Source organism: Mustela putorius, unplaced genomic scaffold, assembly GCF_011764305.1.
Source record: "Mustela putorius furo isolate JIRA1106 unplaced genomic scaffold, ASM1176430v1.1 tig00000867_pilon_pilon_pilon, whole genome shotgun sequence".
NCBI lineage: Eukaryota > Metazoa > Chordata > Mammalia > Carnivora > Mustelidae > Mustela > Mustela putorius.
In genome coordinates, this window is record NW_025421501.1 from 3,747,799 (window position 1) to 3,768,249 (window position 20,451).

At 46.7% G+C, this 20,451-nt stretch overlaps 1 protein-coding gene across 2 annotated transcripts in view; it reads left to right on the top strand.

Moving 5' to 3' along the window:
• The window catches only part of ITGAE (integrin subunit alpha E), a 64,844-nt gene that overhangs the window by 30,942 nt on the left and 13,451 nt on the right, over positions 1–20,451 (top strand). For both annotated transcript variants that reach the window (XR_006608246.1, XM_004781946.3), the window contains exons 7-22: positions 219–334; positions 947–1,098; positions 2,251–2,404; positions 2,972–3,122; positions 3,596–3,663; positions 4,403–4,538; positions 5,119–5,261; positions 5,626–5,766; positions 6,406–6,630; positions 7,642–7,772; positions 9,104–9,234; positions 9,999–10,165; positions 11,330–11,458; positions 15,100–15,173; positions 18,549–18,681; positions 20,084–20,182. Coding sequence is in view for 1 of the 2 variants with exons in the window: in XM_004781946.3 (XP_004782003.1) it covers positions 219–334; positions 947–1,098; positions 2,251–2,404; positions 2,972–3,122; positions 3,596–3,663; positions 4,403–4,538; positions 5,119–5,261; positions 5,626–5,766; positions 6,406–6,630; positions 7,642–7,772; positions 9,104–9,234; positions 9,999–10,165; positions 11,330–11,458; positions 15,100–15,173; positions 18,549–18,681; positions 20,084–20,182 (2,150 nt within the window). In the remaining variant the exon portion in view is untranslated. The remainder of the gene's footprint in view (positions 1–218; positions 335–946; positions 1,099–2,250; positions 2,405–2,971; positions 3,123–3,595; positions 3,664–4,402; positions 4,539–5,118; positions 5,262–5,625; positions 5,767–6,405; positions 6,631–7,641; positions 7,773–9,103; positions 9,235–9,998; positions 10,166–11,329; positions 11,459–15,099; positions 15,174–18,548; positions 18,682–20,083; positions 20,183–20,451) is intronic.

Genomic DNA, 20,451 nt, shown 5'->3' on the forward strand with positions numbered 1-20,451 from the left:
CAGGCCTAAAGAGCAGGAGCAATGGGAGTGACTCACTCAACAAGTCAGAGTGAACAGGCTCTGGCTGCCTCTGCCTCAGAGACAAAATCTTCAATCTTGGGAACTTTACCAACTTCCTCCCTGAACTGAGCCCCCAGAGCCTGAATATGGTGGGTACCCTGAGGGCAGTACACGCTGTCCTCACTGTTGCCTCAAATTCCACACTCACTCCTGACCAGGCACTGAGATTGCCATCATCCTGGATGGCTCAGGAAGCATTGACCCCCCAGACTTCCAGAGAGCCAAAGACTTCATCTCCAACATGATGAAGAACTTCTATAAGAAGTGCTTTCAGGTAGGCTTCCCTAAGAGGTAGGCTCATGTGGTCTTTCAGTTCTCTGTTGCTGTGAACAGATCTCCTCAAAACAACAACCCCTTATTTGCTCACAGTTCAGGGTCAGTTATGTGGGCTGGGTCAGCTGGGTGGTTCTTCTGCTGGCCTTGCCTGGAGTTGGTCCTGCAGCTGCAGACATCCTGTTGCTTGACTGGATGGCCTTCCTTGTCTGAACCATGTGCCTCCCGCAGGCCAGTCCAACTTTTCCATGGCTACAGTGTTCCAATGTATGCGTGCACTTTTCAAGATTCTGACTATCACATTTGCCAATGTCCCATTGGCCAAAGCCAGTCACTTGACCTATCCCATAGTCAATATGTGGGAGAGGGACTATACACAGACATGGTTTCAGGGACAAGTCTATGACTCATTGAGAGCCATTATTATCATAGCTTCTTTCTTCTCTATTTTCTTAGAGACTTCCCTCTACTTTAGCATCTCCTCCTGCCTGGAGGCAAGGAGAAATGAATGGATTCTTTTACTACTTCCAGGGGGAGCCACCTAAAGGGCAGGGGGTGCTTTGGGCATGGGGACTCAGCCAACCTCCTCCCCACCTTGGTTCCTCCTCTCTAGTGCAGCTTTGCCCTGGTGCAATACGGGGCAGTGATCCAGACTGAGTTTGATCTTCGGGATAGCCAGGATGTGAGCGCCTCCCTCGCCAGAGTCCAGAACATCACTCAAGTGGGGAGTGTCACCAAGACTGCTTCTGCCATGCAGCATGTCCTGTAAGTATGAGGGCAGTGGGAATTCCCTGAGCACCTACTGCATGCCGGCTCACAGCCCTGCCCAGAGGCTCCGAGGCGTCATGCCTGGAGAGGTGGCTGGAAAGAGCTGGGAAGAGAAAGGATCAGGTTCCAGCTCTTCCTTGGCTGAGGAAAATGTCATCAGCCCTGGCTGACGGATGACATCCCAAGACATTCTCCAAAAATTCTTTCAAAAGCTCCTTTTGTGAGCAGCAGTAGAGCACGGTGCTTATCGTATGGGCTTCTTGGCTGCCTGGGTTCAATCTCAGCTCCAGTTTGTACTTCGGAGACCTTGGGTGAGTTGCCTATCCTGTCTGTGCTTCAGTTGCTTCGCTTTCTCTCTTTTTTGAGAGAGAAAGAATGAGCTCACATGGGCGAACAGGGGTGGGAGGGTGGAGAAGGGGCAGAGGTAGAGGAAGAAATAGAATCTTAAGAAGGCTCCATGCCCTGTGTGGAACATGATGTGGAGCTTGATCTCATGACCCTGAGATCATGACCTGAGCCAAAATGCTTAACAGACTGAACCACCCAGGTGCCACAGATGCTTCACTTTTAGGATGAGAATAAGTAGGGACACCTGGGTGGCTCAGTTGATTGAGCGACCAAATCATGGTCGTGAGATCAAGCCCTGTGTCAGGCTCTGTGCTCAGCATGGCGTCGGCTTCAGATTCTCTCTTTTTCTCTGCCCCTACCCCTGAGCACACACTCTATCTTTCTCTCTCACTCTCAACATAAATAATAAATAAATAAAATGAGAATAATAATTGTACTTGTCTTACAGGATTTTGTGAGGATTAAATGAGTTAAAATATGTATGGTACTTACAACAGTGCCTGACACATAAGTACTATGTAAATATTAGCCACTATTATTAATATCATTATTATTCACAAGAGTAGATTGAAGTGTGGTCCAAAACCTTTCTGTGGGAGGAGGTGAGGGGCAAGGTCTGTCATAGCCTCCCCTCCACCTGGCCCTGCTGTATGCCAGAGGGGGGCTTTTTGGGTTTTTGTTGCCATTTTGAAGGGATCCTTAATCCTATCCAATTCTAAAACAGGCCAGTGAATAAAATTTCCCCAGAGCTCAGCATCCCTCTGGCAAAGTTCTCCTCTTCATTTATTGTCCCCTACTTAGAGACAACATCTTCACGCCAAGCCACGGCTCCAGAAAAAAGGCATCCAAGGTCATGGTGGTACTCACTGATGGGGACATATTTGAGGACCCACTCAACCTTACTACTGTCATCAATTCCCCAAAGATGCAAGGTGTTGAGCGCTTTGCCATTGGGGTAAGAGCCAAGAGCTGGGGGGAGGCCCTCCTGACCCTGTGCGGCCTGGGGTGGGGAGGAGCCAGGGTTCCCGATAGGGGCTTCTGTAAACTGCTTACTCAAGCCTTGCTCTATTCACAGACACTTAGCAACTGCTATCAGTCCCTATGTCCTGAAATTTCCCCACTCCATACTGGGTCTTCCCACAGAGGGCCTATTTCCCAGTGGTAGGCACAGCTCACTTGCCCAGCAGTGATGGGGAGAGCAGTGAACACTGAGGTACCCCAAAGGAAGGACATCAGGGAAGGTCCCTGGAGGAGATGGTGCTGAGCCAAGTCTTGGAGGACAAATAGGAGTAGCTGGCCTAGGCTGTGGGGGAAGCGGGAAGGGCTCCGCAGGCAAGGGGCACAGCATGTGAGAATGAGCCTGGTGTGTGAAGGAAGGTGTGTGTGCAGGAGAACAGGGATCAGGGAGTGGATGCAGCCAGCAGAGGGACTCAGCCCTCTCCCTGGGCCTGGAGAGCTCCTGGGGCTTGGGAACCAGCCTACTCTTATGATCCTGATCCACCGACCCATGGCCCCTGTGCAGGTGGGAGAGGCATTTGAGAAGAATAGGACCTACAGTGAACTGAAGCTGATCGCCTCAGACCCTGATGACAGATACGCCTTCAAGGTGACCAACTACACAGCACTGGATGGACTGCTGAGTAAATTGCAGGAGAATATCATTCAGATGGAAGGTGAGAGCTCTGCTGAGCAGTCCCCTTAGGATTTGGCAGGAGGCCAATCCCTGTGCTCCAGCCCCACTCCTGTCCTCCCTCCATCTGGCTCTCTGGGCATCCCATCACTTCTCTGAGCCTCAGCTGTTCCATCTCTGAAAAGGCAACAATATCCCCAGCCCTGGAATTCCCTGAAGCTCTGATGAGAAGCTCCTTCTGATGCTGGAGAAAGAAGGATGACTGGGTTTGGATCCCATCCTCAGGAGCTCACAGATGAGGAAACTGAAGCTCAGAAAGAGGGAGTGAGCTGCCCAAGCTTACTCTGCCAGTGGCTACTAAAGCAGGACCAGGTTTCCACGCTCAGCCTGGTGTATGTCCCATTATTCTGAACATGGTTCCCTCTGGGTATGAGGTCAAACTGGGCCCTTATCTGACTTAGTCTCTCCCTTCACCTCATCCCACAGCAGTGTCTCACTGGGCTTCTTGGCTTCTAGGCACGGTTGGAGAGGCCCTCCACTACCAGCTGGCACAGATCGGGTTCAGTGCCCAGATCCTTGATAAGGTATGTGGCCAACTCAGTACGAAGCAGGCTGACCACAGAGGAGGGGCCCCAATGACCCCCAGGGACTCAGGGATCCCTGGATCACAGTGTAGAGCTCTGCCGTCTGAAAAAGCCCTTTTAGGATAAAGGAAAACCATTTGTACTTGCTTGCTCTAATCTGGACCTTTGAGGTAGATGAAAGAATGGTCATATTCATTACAGGTGGTCGTTTTGTTCTGTGTACTCATGATTATGCACTACTAACACAGGCTTTGGCTTAGATCACTTGCCTACCAAGTTCCATACGTGTCCTCACCAGAGGCACTGTTCCTTACCACGGGAAAAATGCAGGCGTGATGAGGACACCAGCCTTGCATGGACGTGGAATTATGGTCAGCAAATTGCTTGACACAGGTAGACCTTATGTGCCAGGCAACGTGCACAGGAGATGAACTGTGTATTGTTCAATCATACTTTGTTTTCATGCTCAACATCTGGGGCCTGGGTCAGATTTCTGTCCTGGGGGTGATGGGCACTGGAAGGATGGTTGTCCTGACAGGGTCATGGGTACAAGGCAGGAACCAAGTACTTGCTATCTTGCCTTCCTCCTGCATTTCTAGCCAGGTGGTCAGTGATCCCTGAAAGTGAACATGCCCTCCACCCACAACTCTGCGCGCCTCACCCATCATCCCCCCTATCCCCGCTGTGGCTGGCCCGGGTCCCTCCCTCTCGGATGGCCTCCAACCCTCATCCCCTGTAGGGGCAGGTACTGCTCGGTGCCGTGGGGGCCTTCAACTGGTCGGGGGGTGCGCTACTCTACGACATGCACAGCCGCCGGGGTCGCTTCCTGAACCACACTGAGGCGGATACCGAGAATGCGCAGTACAGCTATCTAGGTGAGGCGGGGCCTGGAGGCTTCCTGGGCGGGGGCAGGGGCCTAAAGAGCAACCCGGAGGCTGGGCATTGGGCTGAATTAGGCTTCCCAGTTAGGGCAGGCTCTGGTCAGTTAGGGCAGTCACAGGGACTAAGCGATAGGCCTTGGTTGGGGACCCCGAGGCTGAGAATTAGGGCCTTCTGGATGAGGAGCAGGCCTCCTTTGGATGGAAGCTCACAGCTACCTGAGGAGGCGGGGCCTCACCATTAACAGTAGTGGTGAGTGACCCTTCACCTCCCGTCCTTGGTCCTCATATACCGTGTGTGTGAGATGAACGTGTGTGGTGAATGTGTATGGAGTGTGTTTTGAATGAAGCTGTATATACATTGGGTGCATATCACTCCTGTGTGGTGGGGCACATGTGTGTGAGAAGGCCCAGTGGTAATTGGGAGCACTCCCTGATGCTCGTTTTTAAAAGGATGAGAAAGATCTGCCCCCCTGCCCAGGCTACTTTGAAGGACTGGTTGGGAAAATGGTGGGGGGGTCAAAGGAGTGGCCCAATGGGCGCTCCCAACCACAACCACCACCACTCCTTCTCTCAGGTTATGCAGTGGCCCTACTGCACAAGGCCTGTGGCCTCTCCTACGTGGCGGGGGCTCCACGGTACAAGCAGCGGGGAGCCGTGTTTGAGCTCCGGAAGGAGGGCAGAGAGACCAACTTCGTGCCAGTACTGGAGGGAGAGCAGGTACCTGCTGGAGAAGGATGCCCCCCCCTCCCCCCGTTATTGTAGATGGAGGATCTGGAGGCCCTGGAGGGAATGGGATAGGCTGCAAGGCATGCAGTGGATTATAGACTCAGTCTGGACTGAACTCAGACAGAATGCAGTGCCATTGGCCCAGCTCTGCATGTCTGTTTGGCGACTGGGTTCCCCCGTTGTTGGGGATATAGCTGCTCACCCGGGCTTCTTTGTTACTCTGGTGAACAAATTGATCTGGAATAACCCAAACTGGTAGTCCAGGAAGAGCAGGAGCAGGTATCTAGCCTTGCTGAGGGGTATCAGAGGAGGCCTCCCCAGCACCCTTGTGAGTTGAGTTCCTTCTGGGCTATAGATGGGATCCTATTTTGGCTCTGAGCTGTGCCCTGTGGACATTGACATGGATGGGACCACGGACTTCTTGCTGGTGGCTGCTCCATTTTACCACATTCACGGAGAGGAAGGCAGAGTGTATGTGTACTGTCTGAATGAGCAGGTAGGAGTCTCATCTTTGCAAACTTGCCGAAGTTGTGGCTGCTCAGCCTGGTGCAAATCTGATGGAGGCTGGGAGCACCCTGGGCCTGCCTCTTCTGTCAGGACAGTGATGGGGAAGTGCTCAGGGTGGATGATGGCCAAGCAGAGCACCATCACCTTTCCTCCCGTACTCTTTCTCACTTTCCCCACCCCATCATCTCGTGTTGATGATGATAATATCCCACGTAACTGCATAGTTGACAAAGCATGTTCTATGATCTCACTGGTTTCTCACAGTAACTGTGTCACTCCCATTCTACAGATGAGGAAGCTGAGGCTCAATGATACTGAGACTTGCTCAAGTTTACATGGCAAGTGTGTGGTAGAGCCAAGACTAGAACCCAGTCTAGTAATTGCCAGTCCAGTACCTGTAACTGTGGGAACAGAGGGGGCAGGCTGTGGGTTCTGAACTGCAAGGCAGGAGGATTCCAGCATTACCACTCACTCCCCATGTAACCATGGGGGGTCTGTTGCCTTTTCTGAGCCTCAGCTTCCCTGCTAGAGAATCAGAAACAAGTCCAGTGAGCATGCCTTCTGGGGTGGCATGGGTGTGTACCCCACATCCCTCCCTTGAGGGCTGAGGCGCCGCTTTGCTTTACAGAATGGTTCCTTCTCCTTGGCATACACTCTGAGTGGGCACCCTGGATTCACTAATGTCCGGTTTGGCTTTGCCATGGCAACAATAGGGGATATCAGTCAGGATAACCTCACAGATGTGGCCATTGGGGCCCCCCTGGAGGGTTTTGAGGCAACTGATGGCAACAGCTTCGGCAGCGTGTACATCTACAATGGACGCCAGGATGGTCTTTCTACCAGCCCCTCTCAGGTAACCTGCAGGGCTCTCTTCAGCCTCTGCTCTGGGATTCTAACCTCCCCTTGAGGTGATGGCCTGAACCCCAATCCAGCTCCAGTTCTAACTGTCAGGTGGGTCCCAAGGGGTCAGGAGTGCCCAGTGAAGCCCCAAAGTTGCATGGAGGTTCCAGACCAGGGCTTTACCCCAGACACTTCCAGTGGGGTAAGAGGTGGTGGCAACATTTGTCTATTTCCTGACCTGTATCTCCCTTTTTTTTGGCATTCCTGACCATGGAACTACCTCAGATTCATTTCCCTCTCTTTCTGTTCCCTCTGTGGCTCCTGTCCACGCCCCTCCCCAACTCCTCCCTGCCTAAACTCTCATCTCTCATGACTCCTTGCCAGCCTCTCCTGTTACATATCTTGTGAGCACTTTTACCCACCCCAGATCGTAGTTTCTCTCCTAACTCTAGTCCTGTATGTCTAGATGTCTCCTGAGCACCTCACTGGATGGCCCCCCAGGCATCTCAATCTCATGCTGTCTAACCCAAAGCATCCTCTTCCCCCAGACCTGCTGCTCCTCTGGACACCTTCCACTCATCCTCCACACATGTCCTAATGATTCTGCCTCCCATATCCAGCCCCTGGCCTGGCTCCTGTCTCTCTTTGTTCCCACCCCTGGCCTGGCTCCTCCTGATCCCCGTCTTCTACTCTGCGTCTGATTAGACAGGACCACCTCACTGCCCAGCCCTTCATCAAGCCTCCTTGTACCCAAATCTCCTTGTGTTCCCACTGTAGTGGCCCCTAGCTAGGTCCTCAGATGGCCCTGCTCTGCCCCATACCCTGCTTCCCTCACTCTTCCCATGTCAAGTCCCACCTGCCCTTCAGGGCTCCATTGGAATACCACTTCCCCTGGAAAGCCTTCTTTTTTCAGTTCCTCAACTGAGGGCTTCCTGGGTTGGGGAGGAAAGCTGATCATGCTGATTTGAATAAAACCCAAAAGGACTCCCCTTCTCCTCCATGCCTTGTGTTTCTCCCTCCACAGCGGATCAAAGCCTCAGCGGTGGCCTCAGGACTCCACTACTTCGGCATGTCAGTGGCTGGTGGCTTAGATTTGACTGGTGACCGCCTTCCTGACATCACCGTGGGCACCCTGGGCCGGGCAGCTGTGCTCCGGTAGGGGTTTACCCTGCCTTCTGTGGTCCCAAGTCCCAGCCTCAACCTAGTTAGCCTGCCTTCATTGACCCCATGAAGACATGGGGCGTGGGAATAAATGTGTCTTTTAAGGGCATCAGCTCTGGAATCTGCTCATTTGGCTTTGAACTTCAGTTCTCAATTAACCATGTGCCCTTGGGCAGGTTATTGTATTTGAGTCCAAATTTTCTCCTCTGTAAATGCGAATAACACTAGCCTCTACCTCACAGAGTTATATAGATTAAGAGAATCTTTGCAAGGTGTTTGGCACTGTGCTCAGTGAAGGCTGTTATTTTGATGATAAGAATTTCAGAGCTGCTGTGCTCCATCTCTAAGTGAATTATCAAATCACATGGCTGTAAATACTCTGGCAAAGCACCTATCTGCCCTGTGCCCTCCACTGAGCTCCAGACTTGGCTGTCTATTCAACACCCCTCTTGGCTGTTACTGTCCGGCATCTCAAAGTCTAAACATGGGCCTCATATTCTCACTCGATCCTCATTCTCCCAACCTGCATTTTCCCATGCTTCCCAGCTCAGTAAAGGGCGCCATTTATTCAGGACAAAAACCCAGGAGTCATCCTTGGTTCTTCTTTCCTTCTTCTGCCACTCCATTGACAAGATTTTGTTGGCTCTGCCTCCAAAAACCTCCCCATACAAGATGCTGTCATCTCTCACTTGCACCATTGCCATGGCATTCTTCCCTGGCCCCTCTCTTGGTGCTCCATTCTCCACACAGCGGCCAGAGTGATCCCTTTATTCAGCTGCTTAAAACTCCTCAGCAGCTCCCACTTAGAGAGTAAAAATCCAAATTCCTTCCTGTGGCCCATCCTCTCCATGGCCTGGCCCTGCCCATCACTCCATCCCCATCTCCTCTTACTAACCTCTATCTCACTAATTGTGCTCAAGTCCTGCCAACCTTCGTGTTCCTCAAACGAATCAAGCTCATTGCTGCCCCACACCCTTTGCACTAGCTGTACTTTCTGCTTGGAGTGAGGTTCTCTTTATCTCCAGCTCTTGTTAACAGATTTCAAATGTCTCATCAGTGAAGCCCTCCCTGATCACCCAGGCTAACTAGCCCCCAATCTCTGTTACCCGATTCTATTTTATTATCATAGCATTACCTGTACATAGTTTCTTCTTACTTGTTTATTGTCTGTTTTGCCAAGACTTGTCTCTTTCCCTACTGTATCCTGAAGATGCAGAATAGTGCTTGGTATACTCGAGATGTTCAATATTCATTGAATGAATGAATGAGCCAAGTGCTGAAGTCTTACGGTCACTTCTCATAGTTCTCTTTGCTGTCTCATTTAGCTCAAGACCTGTGGTTTACCTGAAGGTGTCCATGACCTTCACCCCTATGGCACTGCCCATTGGCTTCAACAGCAGTGTGAATGCTCATTTGTGTTTTGAAACCAGCCCTATGACCACAGTTGCTAACTCAGGTAACAGACAGCCTTGCTGACCGCCCCCCCACTCCTACCCCCCGCCGCATGCCAAGTGTGGTCATTCCTTGTTGGCTTCAGTAGGGGACAGGAAAAGAGGCCTGCCAGGGAGGGGTACGAGGAGTGTTATGAAGTCCTGGCGCTTGAAATCCCTCTATTAGAGCTTAGTTCCTTTGACATTAGGTTCTATTTAATGGGAAGTGCCACAGAAAAGGATGGTCTCCTATTAAATCCATACTATGAAGGGCTTTATCTGACCCCTGCTGGGAAGAGGGGCTCTGTATCCCTTCCTCAAGGATTAAGGATTGAATTCCTGAAAGAACACTCAGAAAAACGTAGCCAAGTCTCCATCTCCCATCTCGCCTATTCTGTACAGTAAGGGAATTAGCCCAGGTAATCTGTAAGGTGCTTCCAGCTCTGCCATCCTTGTTTTTACTCTAGGGTTTCTCTCTCCATTTTCTGAATTATTCTTCCTCCTCATTTTCTCCTTCAATCATAGCCTCTTCTCTGAGCCCTCCTTCCCCTAAGGGAAGACTGATTCAGTCCTGAGAATGGGTTTGGGGCTGGGGCACTGAGGGACGCTATCCAGGTGCCAGAAGACCATGATGAAAGTACTTTTGAAGTGAAGAAACTAAGGAATCCATCACAAGGGACTGGGTGGGGATACCACTCAGGAGGGGCTCATAAGGCAGGCAGGCGAGGGGTGCTTTTTCTCAGGCTTATCCACTCCAGCCTCATTATGAAGGTCTGGTCTTCATTCCCAGGCTTCAGAGAGACATTTCTGAACTTCACAGTGGATGTGGATGTGGTGAAGCAGAGGAAAAGGCTGCAGTGTTCAGACAAGAGTAATTGTCAGAGCCACCATCGGGAGTGGGACACCAGTATGTCCCAGCTTTGTGAGTCCCTCCTGCTTATTCCCACAGAGGGAGAGGTAAGTGGGGTTTAGAAGAAAGTCCAGAGGAGTGTATGTTGTTGAGAAAAGATTTGAGGTGCATGCAATGAAAGATATATACCCAAAACAAACTAGGCAATTAAAATAATCCTAATAGATTAAGAACCACATAATGGCATGAGAGATGGAGTTAATTGTACTGGAACTCCAGAGTAAAGAACTCTGCTGAAATGGAACATTAATTATACCTCTGAGCTTCCTAGAACCTCAGCACAAAGGGAAATGCTCTAATGGCTGACATTTTTCTTGGTAACAAATTAGGAATAATAGGGGTTCTTCCCACCTCATGTCTTCTCACCTCACCTGGTAGTAGCATTGGAGCTGAGTGCTTTTATATGAATGAACATCAGCAAAATTGAATGAGAAAGTAGAAATCAAGACAAAGTCATTTATAAAGGTGCTAGAGACATAAAAGAAATGTATTTGTCGGCTTTCAGAGCCTGACGGGACCTAGAAGGACCTCTAAGGATCATTTATTCCGGTAAACTCGTGATGATGCTTCTGCCTACACATGTGTTCCTATGTCTGTTCAGAGTGTTAATTGGATTAGGAAAGAGTTTCTAGCAAGTCTATGCCTTCCTTAAATAAAAGCTACATTTCCCATGCAGGAATCATGCTCACCTCCTCTGGGGTGTTCAAAGCTCCCACCATGGCTGAAAGGCTCACTTAAGGAGAATAGCCAATGGCACCCTACGGAATCTCCTTTATCTTCAGCTTTTACCTTTCTAATATGTTCCTCCAGGTTGCTTTGAGAAAGATCTTTATTAACACAGATGTGGCCATGATTCTTCCCTTCTTCCCTTCCATTTGCCCTCCAAAAAAAAAAAAAAAAAAAAAAATCGAATTGGTTTTTTAACTCCTGTTGGGCAGAATCCCTTTGTGTTTGGGATGGGAACCAACAGGAGTTATTAGGCCTGAGGGCAGAGCAGATCAAGTGAGATTTTTTTTTTCCCCACAGCTCTAGGCAGCTTGGTTGAAAGAAGTTTCCCTTCAGCTTGGCTTATTTGGAAGAGGCTTACAACTTCTGACTCACCACTTGCATTGTTTATTTCTCATTATGACACATTAAAATTATAAGTATTCTCCTTGTTCTCTTGTCCCCCACATGCCACTTTGACCCTGCATTACTTGGTGACTCTGTAGCTCTGTGAGGAGGACTGCTTCTCCAACATCAGTGTCAGCATCAGCTACCAACTCCAGACCTCAGAAGGCCAGAGGGACCATCCCCAACCCGTTTTGGACTTCTACACTAAACCCTTCACCATCTTCCAGGTGACTCAGCTATGTGAGACTCTCCTGGGAACCACACACAACAAGCACCTGTTTCTCTAACTTCAAAGACTGTTAAAATTAGGAGGGCTCTCAGATAGTATTTGGGCCCCTTGCCGTTTAAATGGGGGAAATGGAGTTCCTAAGATGGTGTTAAATTGCCTAGGGCCTTACTGGTGGGTAACACAAAGTCTCCAAACCACATGCAAGGTTAGTTCCTTCATGTTCACAGAAAACGTGCTTGCTCCATTTTTAATGATGCATAGAAATATGTCGTCCAGCTTGGCAAAGGTCTCTGATGAGGTGTGGTGGAGTTCCTGGTGTGATGGGGGTTCTGCATGGGGCCTGAACTAGAGTTAACCTCCTCTGTGCTGTAGACAGGATGCCCTTTAGTGCACCTGCTGACCCAGGTCCTGACCATGGCCTTCAGCTGAGTGTCTGGCCTACCACACCTATACCCTAACAGGCAGGTAATTTCACAAGAAACTTCTCTCATACTAAGGGAATTCTGAGGGCAAAATAAACAGTCAGATTTCCCAATTCCTTGCTATCTAAGGTGATTTGGTTCCCACCTAGGCCCTGGCCCCCATGGTATTCTGTCAGTCTTCATTTAGAGAATCTTATGGCATATAGAAAACTCAGCAAGATCAAAGTGACAATGTGACCATTTAAGTAATAATTACAGTCAGCTGGAATTAGTTGCATTTCCAAAAAGGAAGAGAAGTCAAAAGCAGCTCATACTGGCACAGAAAAGCTTCAGGTAGTATAAGTTTATTTCCAGGTAATCATAGGACACTCATGACTAGTAGTTTTACAACAGTGTTCTACATAAATTAAATCATATAATTCTTTGGCTCAGATTTTGGCCAATATCCAATGAATCAGTCACAAATAGTAAAGAAATAAGAGAGTAGCATAATCAGGGTAACTGTTTTTTATTGCCCATTTGCCCAGGAAGAGAGAGAATCAGATTCCCTATGAGTGAAGATTGTCAGCTTGATTATTTTAGGCAAGAAATGTTATTTTAAATGCATTTATTTATTTATTTAAAAAAATTTTATTTATTTGACAGAGAGAGAGCGCATGAGATCACAAGTAGGCAGAGAGGCAGGCAGAGAGAGAGGGGGAAGCAGACTCCCCGCTGAGCAGAGAGCCCAATGCGGGACTTGATCTCAGGACCCTGAGATCATGACCTGAGCTGAAGGCAGAGGCTTAACCCACTGAGCCACCCAGGCGACTCTGTTATTTTAAATTTATAATAGTCTACTTATTTTGTAAAGAGTTTTTAAAAATTTGACGGCAAGTTAGATGATCAGAAAAGATTAAGAGAACTAATGTGACAAAATTTTATCAGTAAGTAGATGATTACTACTTATATATATTTTGGTATTTTAGAACCTTTTTATTTTGAAATATTTGGCTCACTAAAAAAATTAAAGAATATTCCAAAGAATTCCCATGTATCTTTTATTCAGATTCCCTGAAAGTTACCATTTTGACATTTTAACATATTTGCTTTATCATTCTTTCCCTCCAACTTATACATATACACACCCATATGTGTGTGTATATATGAATATCACACATTTATATTTTGCAGCCATTTGATACTAAATCACAAATATGATACCCCTTTACTCCCAATACTTCAGTATATATTTCCTAAAAAACAAGAACATTCTCTTATAAAACCACAGTACAAGGATCAAAATCAGGAAATTAACGGTGACAAAATGCTATGTTATCTAATGTACAAACTTTACTCAGATGTCACCAGTTGTCCTATTAATGTCCTGTATAGCAAAAGAGAACAATTTCTTTTTTTTGGCCCAGGATCATTCATTACATTTTTTTCAGGACTTATTTTTAGACTCCTTTAATCTGCAATGATATCTCAGTCTGTCTTTGTTTTTTATGACCTTACTATTTTTGAAGGATCAAATAGGCCACTTCTTTTATGGAATATGTTTCCTCATGATTAGATTCAGGTTATGCATTTTTGGCAGGAATAGCACAGAAGTGAAGTTGTGTCCTTCCAAGTGCCTATGCATCAGGAGGCATATCATATAATTAATAAATATGTTATAGGGAGATGCTTTGAAATGCTTTGAGTGTATTTATATCTTATGTAACATCCATTCACAATTCTTACCTAAATAAATTATTACTTTGATGTCCAGCAAAGAGATTTTTAAAAAAATTTATTCCATCAATAAAATGGGTGTGGAGAAATTATTTGGTGTTGGGTTAGGCACATAGATGTTTCCAAAGAATGAGTTCTAGCTGGGAGCTTGGTTTAATCCTGCTCTCTTCCACTACGATTGAGTGAAAAACAAGCTACTTCACTGTATTAAAAGCAAAACTAAAAAATTTGCCTCAAACTGTTGACCTAGCCAGATAGAGCTCCAGGATCTGACTTCTGCAAACTGTATCTCCCTTCTCCACGAAGTAGGCTTCCTTTCTAGCTCTGAGTTCCCATTCCAGCTCCAGGCCATGGTAACAGTCTTTGCAGAAAGCTGCTGAGGTGGTCACTGCCTGCTGAGGACATAAATACTGCTCTCTTACAGAGAATCTCTTATAGAGATTCTCCTATTAAGGATCTGCCTATGTTTCCTGCATAATAAAAAAAGTAGATGCAGCTCCTTTAGAAAATTTGATCTTTCTGAAATAAGTCAAGCAGAGAAAGACAATTATATAGTTTCACTCATATGTGGAATATAAGAAATAGTGCAGGGGGACCATAGAAGAAGGGAGGGAACTCTGAATAGGAAGAAATCAGAGAGGCAGACAAACCACCGAGAGACTCTGGACTCCGGGAAACAAACTGAGGGTTACAGAAAGGAGGGGGATGGGTGTACGGGGTAACCAGGTGATGGCTATTAAGGAGGGCACGTGGTGATGAGCACTGGGTGTCGTATGCAACTAATGAATCGTTGAACACTACATCAGAAACTAATGATGTGCTATATGTTGGCTAATTGAACATAACAATTTTAAAAAGGAACATTTCAACTAGTTAAGTTGAAAGAAAAAGGATCTTTCAACTTAACTAGGGCTGTTCAACCTTGACTGGGCCTTTTGGAGCCTATGTAAACTTCCATATTAGTTTGTTTTAGTGGAAGCAAGATTATAAGGGGAAGACTGGCCATGGGGGACAAGAACCTCACAGGACTAGACCTGATAATATGTGATTAGGTATATCCTATTCCTGCCCCTGCTGTTCCTGTCTTTACTTGTAAAGGGACTAAGGAAGCTTCTTTTCACTTAGGTTTTCTCCCCCAAGTGTTCAAATTAGTGAGTTGTGAACACTGCTGCTTAATTCACATGATATAAATGTGACAGACACCCCCACCTTTCCATGAAGGTCACCACATTTTTTACCTTGACCAGAGGCCCGAGTCATGGTGTACCTATGTTGTAAGACGAAGCACACTCCCTACCCCTGACAGGTCAAGGAATGTAAGTCACAGCTCTCTTGGCCCTATGGGCACCCCCCCCCCCCCGGTCTATCAGCCTTCACTCCCTTGTACCTGTACTTCTCAGAGTCCAAGGAAGGATAAGTATGTCTTAAGGAGAAGATCATGAAGCAAAGCTACATGGCGGTGTTCCTGGACTGACCCCTGTTTCTCTCTGCTTGGTTACAGCTGCCCTATGAGAAGAACTGCAAGAATAAATTGTTTTGTGTTGCTGAGTTACAGATGGCCACCACTATCTCTCAGTGAGTTGGACCCAGTCATCATAGTTTCTGCAATTAACTTCCTTCTGAAGGCTTACCTGGGCAAAGCCCTCATCAAAATTGACCCAACCTCATGGCCCACAAAAGGCTTTGCAAGTATTATCTCACTGGGTCCTCAACCATACCATGAGGGAGGCAAGAGATTTGTATCCCTCAGTAGGGAACAGACTCAGTGCTTGGAAGGACTGTGTGTGGTCACAGTGCTCAGTTGGTGGACTCGAACCCAGGTCTCTTGACATCCTGGATAATGCTACTTTAATAACCCAGTGTCCCTTGCTCCTAGGACTATCTCAGTTAGAGGTAGCCTCTTCCTTGACTCACCTCTTAACCAAATTACTTAACTAATTCATTAAATATTGACGGAGCATCTCCTCTGTGCCAAGCACTCCACAAACATGCTGAAGATACATCAGCAAACAACATAGACAAAAATTCTTGCCCTCCTGGTGTTTTAGGTGGAAAAGATAATAGGTAAATGTAATATTGATGAGATATACGTAGTACCCTATGAAGAAAAGACAGGGAAGGTGGGAGAAAGTGCTGGGTAGGCGTGGGTTGCAGTTTTATTTTTTAATGTTTTTTTTAAAGATTTTATTTATTTATTTGACAGAGATCACAAGTAGGCAGAGAGGCAGGCAGAGAGAGAGAGAGAGAGAGAGGAGGAAGCAGGCTCCCTGCTGAGCAGAGAGCCCGATGCGGCACTCGATCCCAGGACCCTGAGATCATGACCTGAGCCAAAGGCAGAGACTTAACCCACTGAGCCACCCAGGTGCCTGGGTTGCAGTTTTAGAATGGTCAGAAAAGGGCTCACTGAGCTGATGTTTTGGTACACACAGGAGGAGGTTGAGGGATGAACTAGGTGGGTGTCTGCAGGAAGAGCAACTGCAAATGCCCTGAGATGGGAGCATGGCTTGTGGGTGGAGGAATGGCCAGGACACCGGTGTGATTAAAGTAGGATGAAGAAGGGAAGGGTAAAGCCGGGGCAGGGAGAATCGTTATTCACGGTTTCTGAGGCCCTGCATAAAGGCTCTTACTGTGGACTAGTAAGCCAGAGGAATGACAGAATCTCGCATTTTAACAGGCTCATTCTTGCTGCTGTGTTGTAGACTACAGGAGAAAAGATGCGAGCAGGGAGATAGTAAGGATCTATTAGAATTCAGGTGCAAAGTGATGGTGACTTGTCCACAGTTTTAAGCAGTTGAAGGTGGTTATATTTTGAAGTTAGAGCCCACAGGATTTTTTGATGGATTAGATGTGGGGAGTGAGAGAAAGAGAAGGGTCTAAGGCAGCTTCCTTCATTTCATCCTGAGCATCTAGAACTTTGCAGTCCAGTACAGTAACTATTAGTCACATTTGGCTATTTAATTAAAATTAAGTATAATTAAAATTTTAGTTCCTCAGTTGAACTAGGCACATTTCAAGGCCCTACATCCACATGGGGCTGGTGATCTTCAGTAGCATAGATACAGGCTATTTCCATTCTTGCAAAAGTTCTGTTGGATCACACTGAACTCCAGAATAATGGCAATACCAAGAACTGAATTGGCGTAGGAAGCCTTTAGAAGAATGATCTTGGAAGGCAGGGTGGAGAGGAAGAGATAAGGAGTTTGGCTTTGGACATGTGATGGTCTTAAAATACCCTCCCTGGCTACTAGTGCTGTATATGGAACATGGTACTGATGGCCTGTTGGCCAGGGTAGGCATCTGTGTGGAAGAACACCGATGCCTAATCCTAGTAAGCCTTTTTGTAGACATTTGTAGGACTAGCCTATCTCAATTATTGAGGATCCAATTGAAGACTTTTGAGTGCTTTGGAATCCAGCCTAAAAAACAGATGCAGCTGTTTCCAACAGTAATTAATTACAGCCGAGAAATTCCCTCCCACCCAGCTCCTTGTGATACGTAGCACACACAACTGGCCCCACACCGCCCCCTAGTGTAAGTAGTAATTAGTCTCTTCCTTTTTTCAAAAGCATTATTGAGTCTAATCCTTAGCATCCAAACATTTCAGTGTTTTCCACCTTTTTCTGGATATTGGTCTCCTAAAGAACCTAAGGAAAACTACAGACCCTACTCCGTAGAAGATCCCATGTTCATACATAAGTGTTTGCATTGGGGGCTTTCCGAAACTATCCATGGTCCTTCGGTTAAGAACCCCTGTGAAATATTCCAGTGGCTCCCAGAGCCCTCTCCTGGGCTTTAGAACAGTATATCCAACTGATGTTTCAACATCTCTACCTTACATCATTGGCACTTCTCATTATACCCCTAAGTGAACTCATCTGGTCAACTGCCACCCTGGTGGTGGTACTCTGGTCTCCCCCATGAAGAGCACCACTTGGTCATACATTCAGGACTTATCCTGGATCACTTTCTCTGTTGCTCTGGTTGCAAGTGTGGCTTTACTGTATCTGGCTTCAATCCCTTGTGTCTATTGCCACTACTACTATTTTACACAGGCATTTGCCATCTCTCAATTGGATTTCCACATACAGCAGGCTCTAGCTATCTCTGCCCCCTCTCTCCCACTGATCAATCTATTCTCTTCTCAGCTGTGCTAAAACAAAAGCAATATAACAACAAAACACATGTCACGTTGCTTCCCAGAGCTTCCTATCCTATTTTTGAACATTTTGGATGGTTAGGAGATTTTCTTTGTATTGTTAATAGTGGATAGTGGTTTTATACTCTGGGGCCCCACAGCACCTCAGCAGACTGAAAGAAGCTCTCACAAATCCCCCAGTCTGAAAAGACTGTTTTAAACCACTCTTTAAACTGGAAGGGCCTGAATGAGTTTGCGAATGGGAAACTGAGGCCAAGAAAGAGGCAGGGACAGTATCTGTCTCAGATACTTCAAGCAGCTCAGTCTCTGGTATTGAGCAGAATATCTGCCACAGAGAAAGTACTCCGTAAGTATATGTGAAATGTATGAACTTGGGAGAATGAAGTATCTTGCCTAGGGTTGCAGTGATTTGGTAGTAGAAAGAGGATTTAAATATAATTTTCCCAACCGTCTTTTGAGAATGCTAGACCTGAGGCAAATTAGTTAGACTCTCTTAGCTTCTGTCCTTTTCTATGAAATGGAGAGTAACCATACTATCTTATAGGGTTATTGTGAGGATTAATTCAGGATGTGAAGTATTTAGCACAGTCCCTGCCACATAGAAATCAACATGGTAGCCGTTATCATCATCTCACACACCAACTGAGGTGTGTGTTGTGGTCCAGGCATTTGTTTATGTTGAGCGGAAGAAAATCTAGGCAATCTAAGGAGTTAAGAATGTACTAATGTACTGCTTGTCATTCTTAAAGATTAAATAAACTGGTAACTTGTTTCTATTTGTCTATCCGGTGTAGGCAGGAATTGGTGGTTGGTCTCACAAAGGAGCTGACTATGAACATTAACCTAACTAACTCTGGGGAAGATTCCTACATGACGACCATGAATTTGAATTACCCCAGAAACCTCCAGTTTAAAAGGATACAAAAGGTAGCAGTGAAATATGCCACACATGGCTTTCCCTCCCTGTATGCCTGCTTTTTTATGGAAAACCTCCCAACTGGTCTCCCTGCCTCCAGTCTCATCCTGATCCATCCAATAAATAATTACTAATGAGATGAATCCCCTCCAAACCACTACACTCCAAACCACAGCTGTGCTGTGAGTCCAATCACGCTGCTCTCTGTCTCCAGAACCTTCAGTGCGGCTGTTCTGCAGTCACTTTCTTGCCTGCAGCCTTTCTTAACCAGGGTTCTGAGAGGGGAAAAAAAAAATCTCTAACACATGAGCCTGCACTGGGAAAGTAAGAATCTGCCCTTTTGCTCATGAGCCTGGGGTCACAGCCTGGAAGCTGGCTGCAAGAAAACAGGAAACAGTGTTTCTCCCAAGGACATCCTGCAGCTGCGAAGTACTGTAACACTGAGAAATCTTCTCAAAAACCATAGGCAATCAGAAAACTTTGCTGCTTAAAGTTCTATCTGTAATTATGAAACCATTTCACTTGACTAGAGAATATAAGTCACTTTAAAAAGAAGCAGTCTTATTTTCCATCTGGGGTACAGAGTTTCAGATACAGCATTTCTGGACACAACTTTACAACTCCCCAAGAGTTTCCAAAGGAATGGGTCCCTGGGTCCAGAACTGATGTTGATGGACCCTTTGATACACAACCCTGCTTTAATTAGAGCCCACCAAAACTCTGCTTTACCTCTATATTACCTGAACTCCACTCTTCCCCACCATCCCTTAATAACTGTTTTGGATTTTGTTTGGTGAGACACCACAGTGCAGTTTTCTCATGGTAAGGAGTCAGTAAACCTTGCTTTGTCAGGTTACAGATTTGTCCCTAGGGTCTTAGGCTATTTGGGCTAGGACAGCATCTATTATATGAAAATAATGAAATTATCTCATAAGCTTCTCAAGTGGAATCAGTGCTGCACTATCCTTGGGAGAATTAAGAAAAGTGCCACTGAAATCTCCTTCCGTATTCAGTGGTCCAGGTGAAGAGCCCTGGTTGAGAAAGGCTGTGTGGCAGTGTGGGGCCTCATGCTAGCCTTCCAGCCCATCCCAGTATGATAGGTTTGCACAGCTCAAATGTCTCTTACCCCTGAAGATTTTATAGATTCCTCCTAGTTGGATTTTACCTCTTGCAATACTGTCTTTCCTTGTACCTTCCACAGAACCACTTGGGCCTTGTATTTAAATTCCTCAACAATCTATTGATCCCTTCTGCCCAGCTTGGGAGGAAGACAGAAACCAAGTCTGATTAGTGTCCCAAGGCTCCTGGCAGATGTCTGGCATGTAGAAAATCAGTGAATGTTTGTTGAATTGGTATCAGGAAACTGCTTCTTTTCTTGCTCTTTTAAGAACAGTGTCTTCTCTGTGTTAACAGCCTCCTTCTCCAGACATTCAGTGTGATGACCCGAAGCCAAATGCTTCTGAGCTGGCCATGAACTGCAAGATTGGTCACCCTGTACTCAAGAGGTCATCTGTGAGTGTTTGGATTGGCTGACTCTTCTCACTGTCTTGGAGGTGGTGTCTCCTATATCCCAGTGTCATTTGAATCTTAGCAGTGGTCTCCACATTTCCCTTTATTGCAATCTATCCACAGCAGAGCTTAGAGCTACCAAGTTTGCTTTCAAAGTAAGGAGTGGTGGCTGGGGGATACAGCCACAAACTGTTGACTCAGCCCCATACAGCAGAGTGAAGTTGGGAGTAGTATGGGAAGAGCAGCAGGCCCAAAGTTACTAGTGGTCAGTG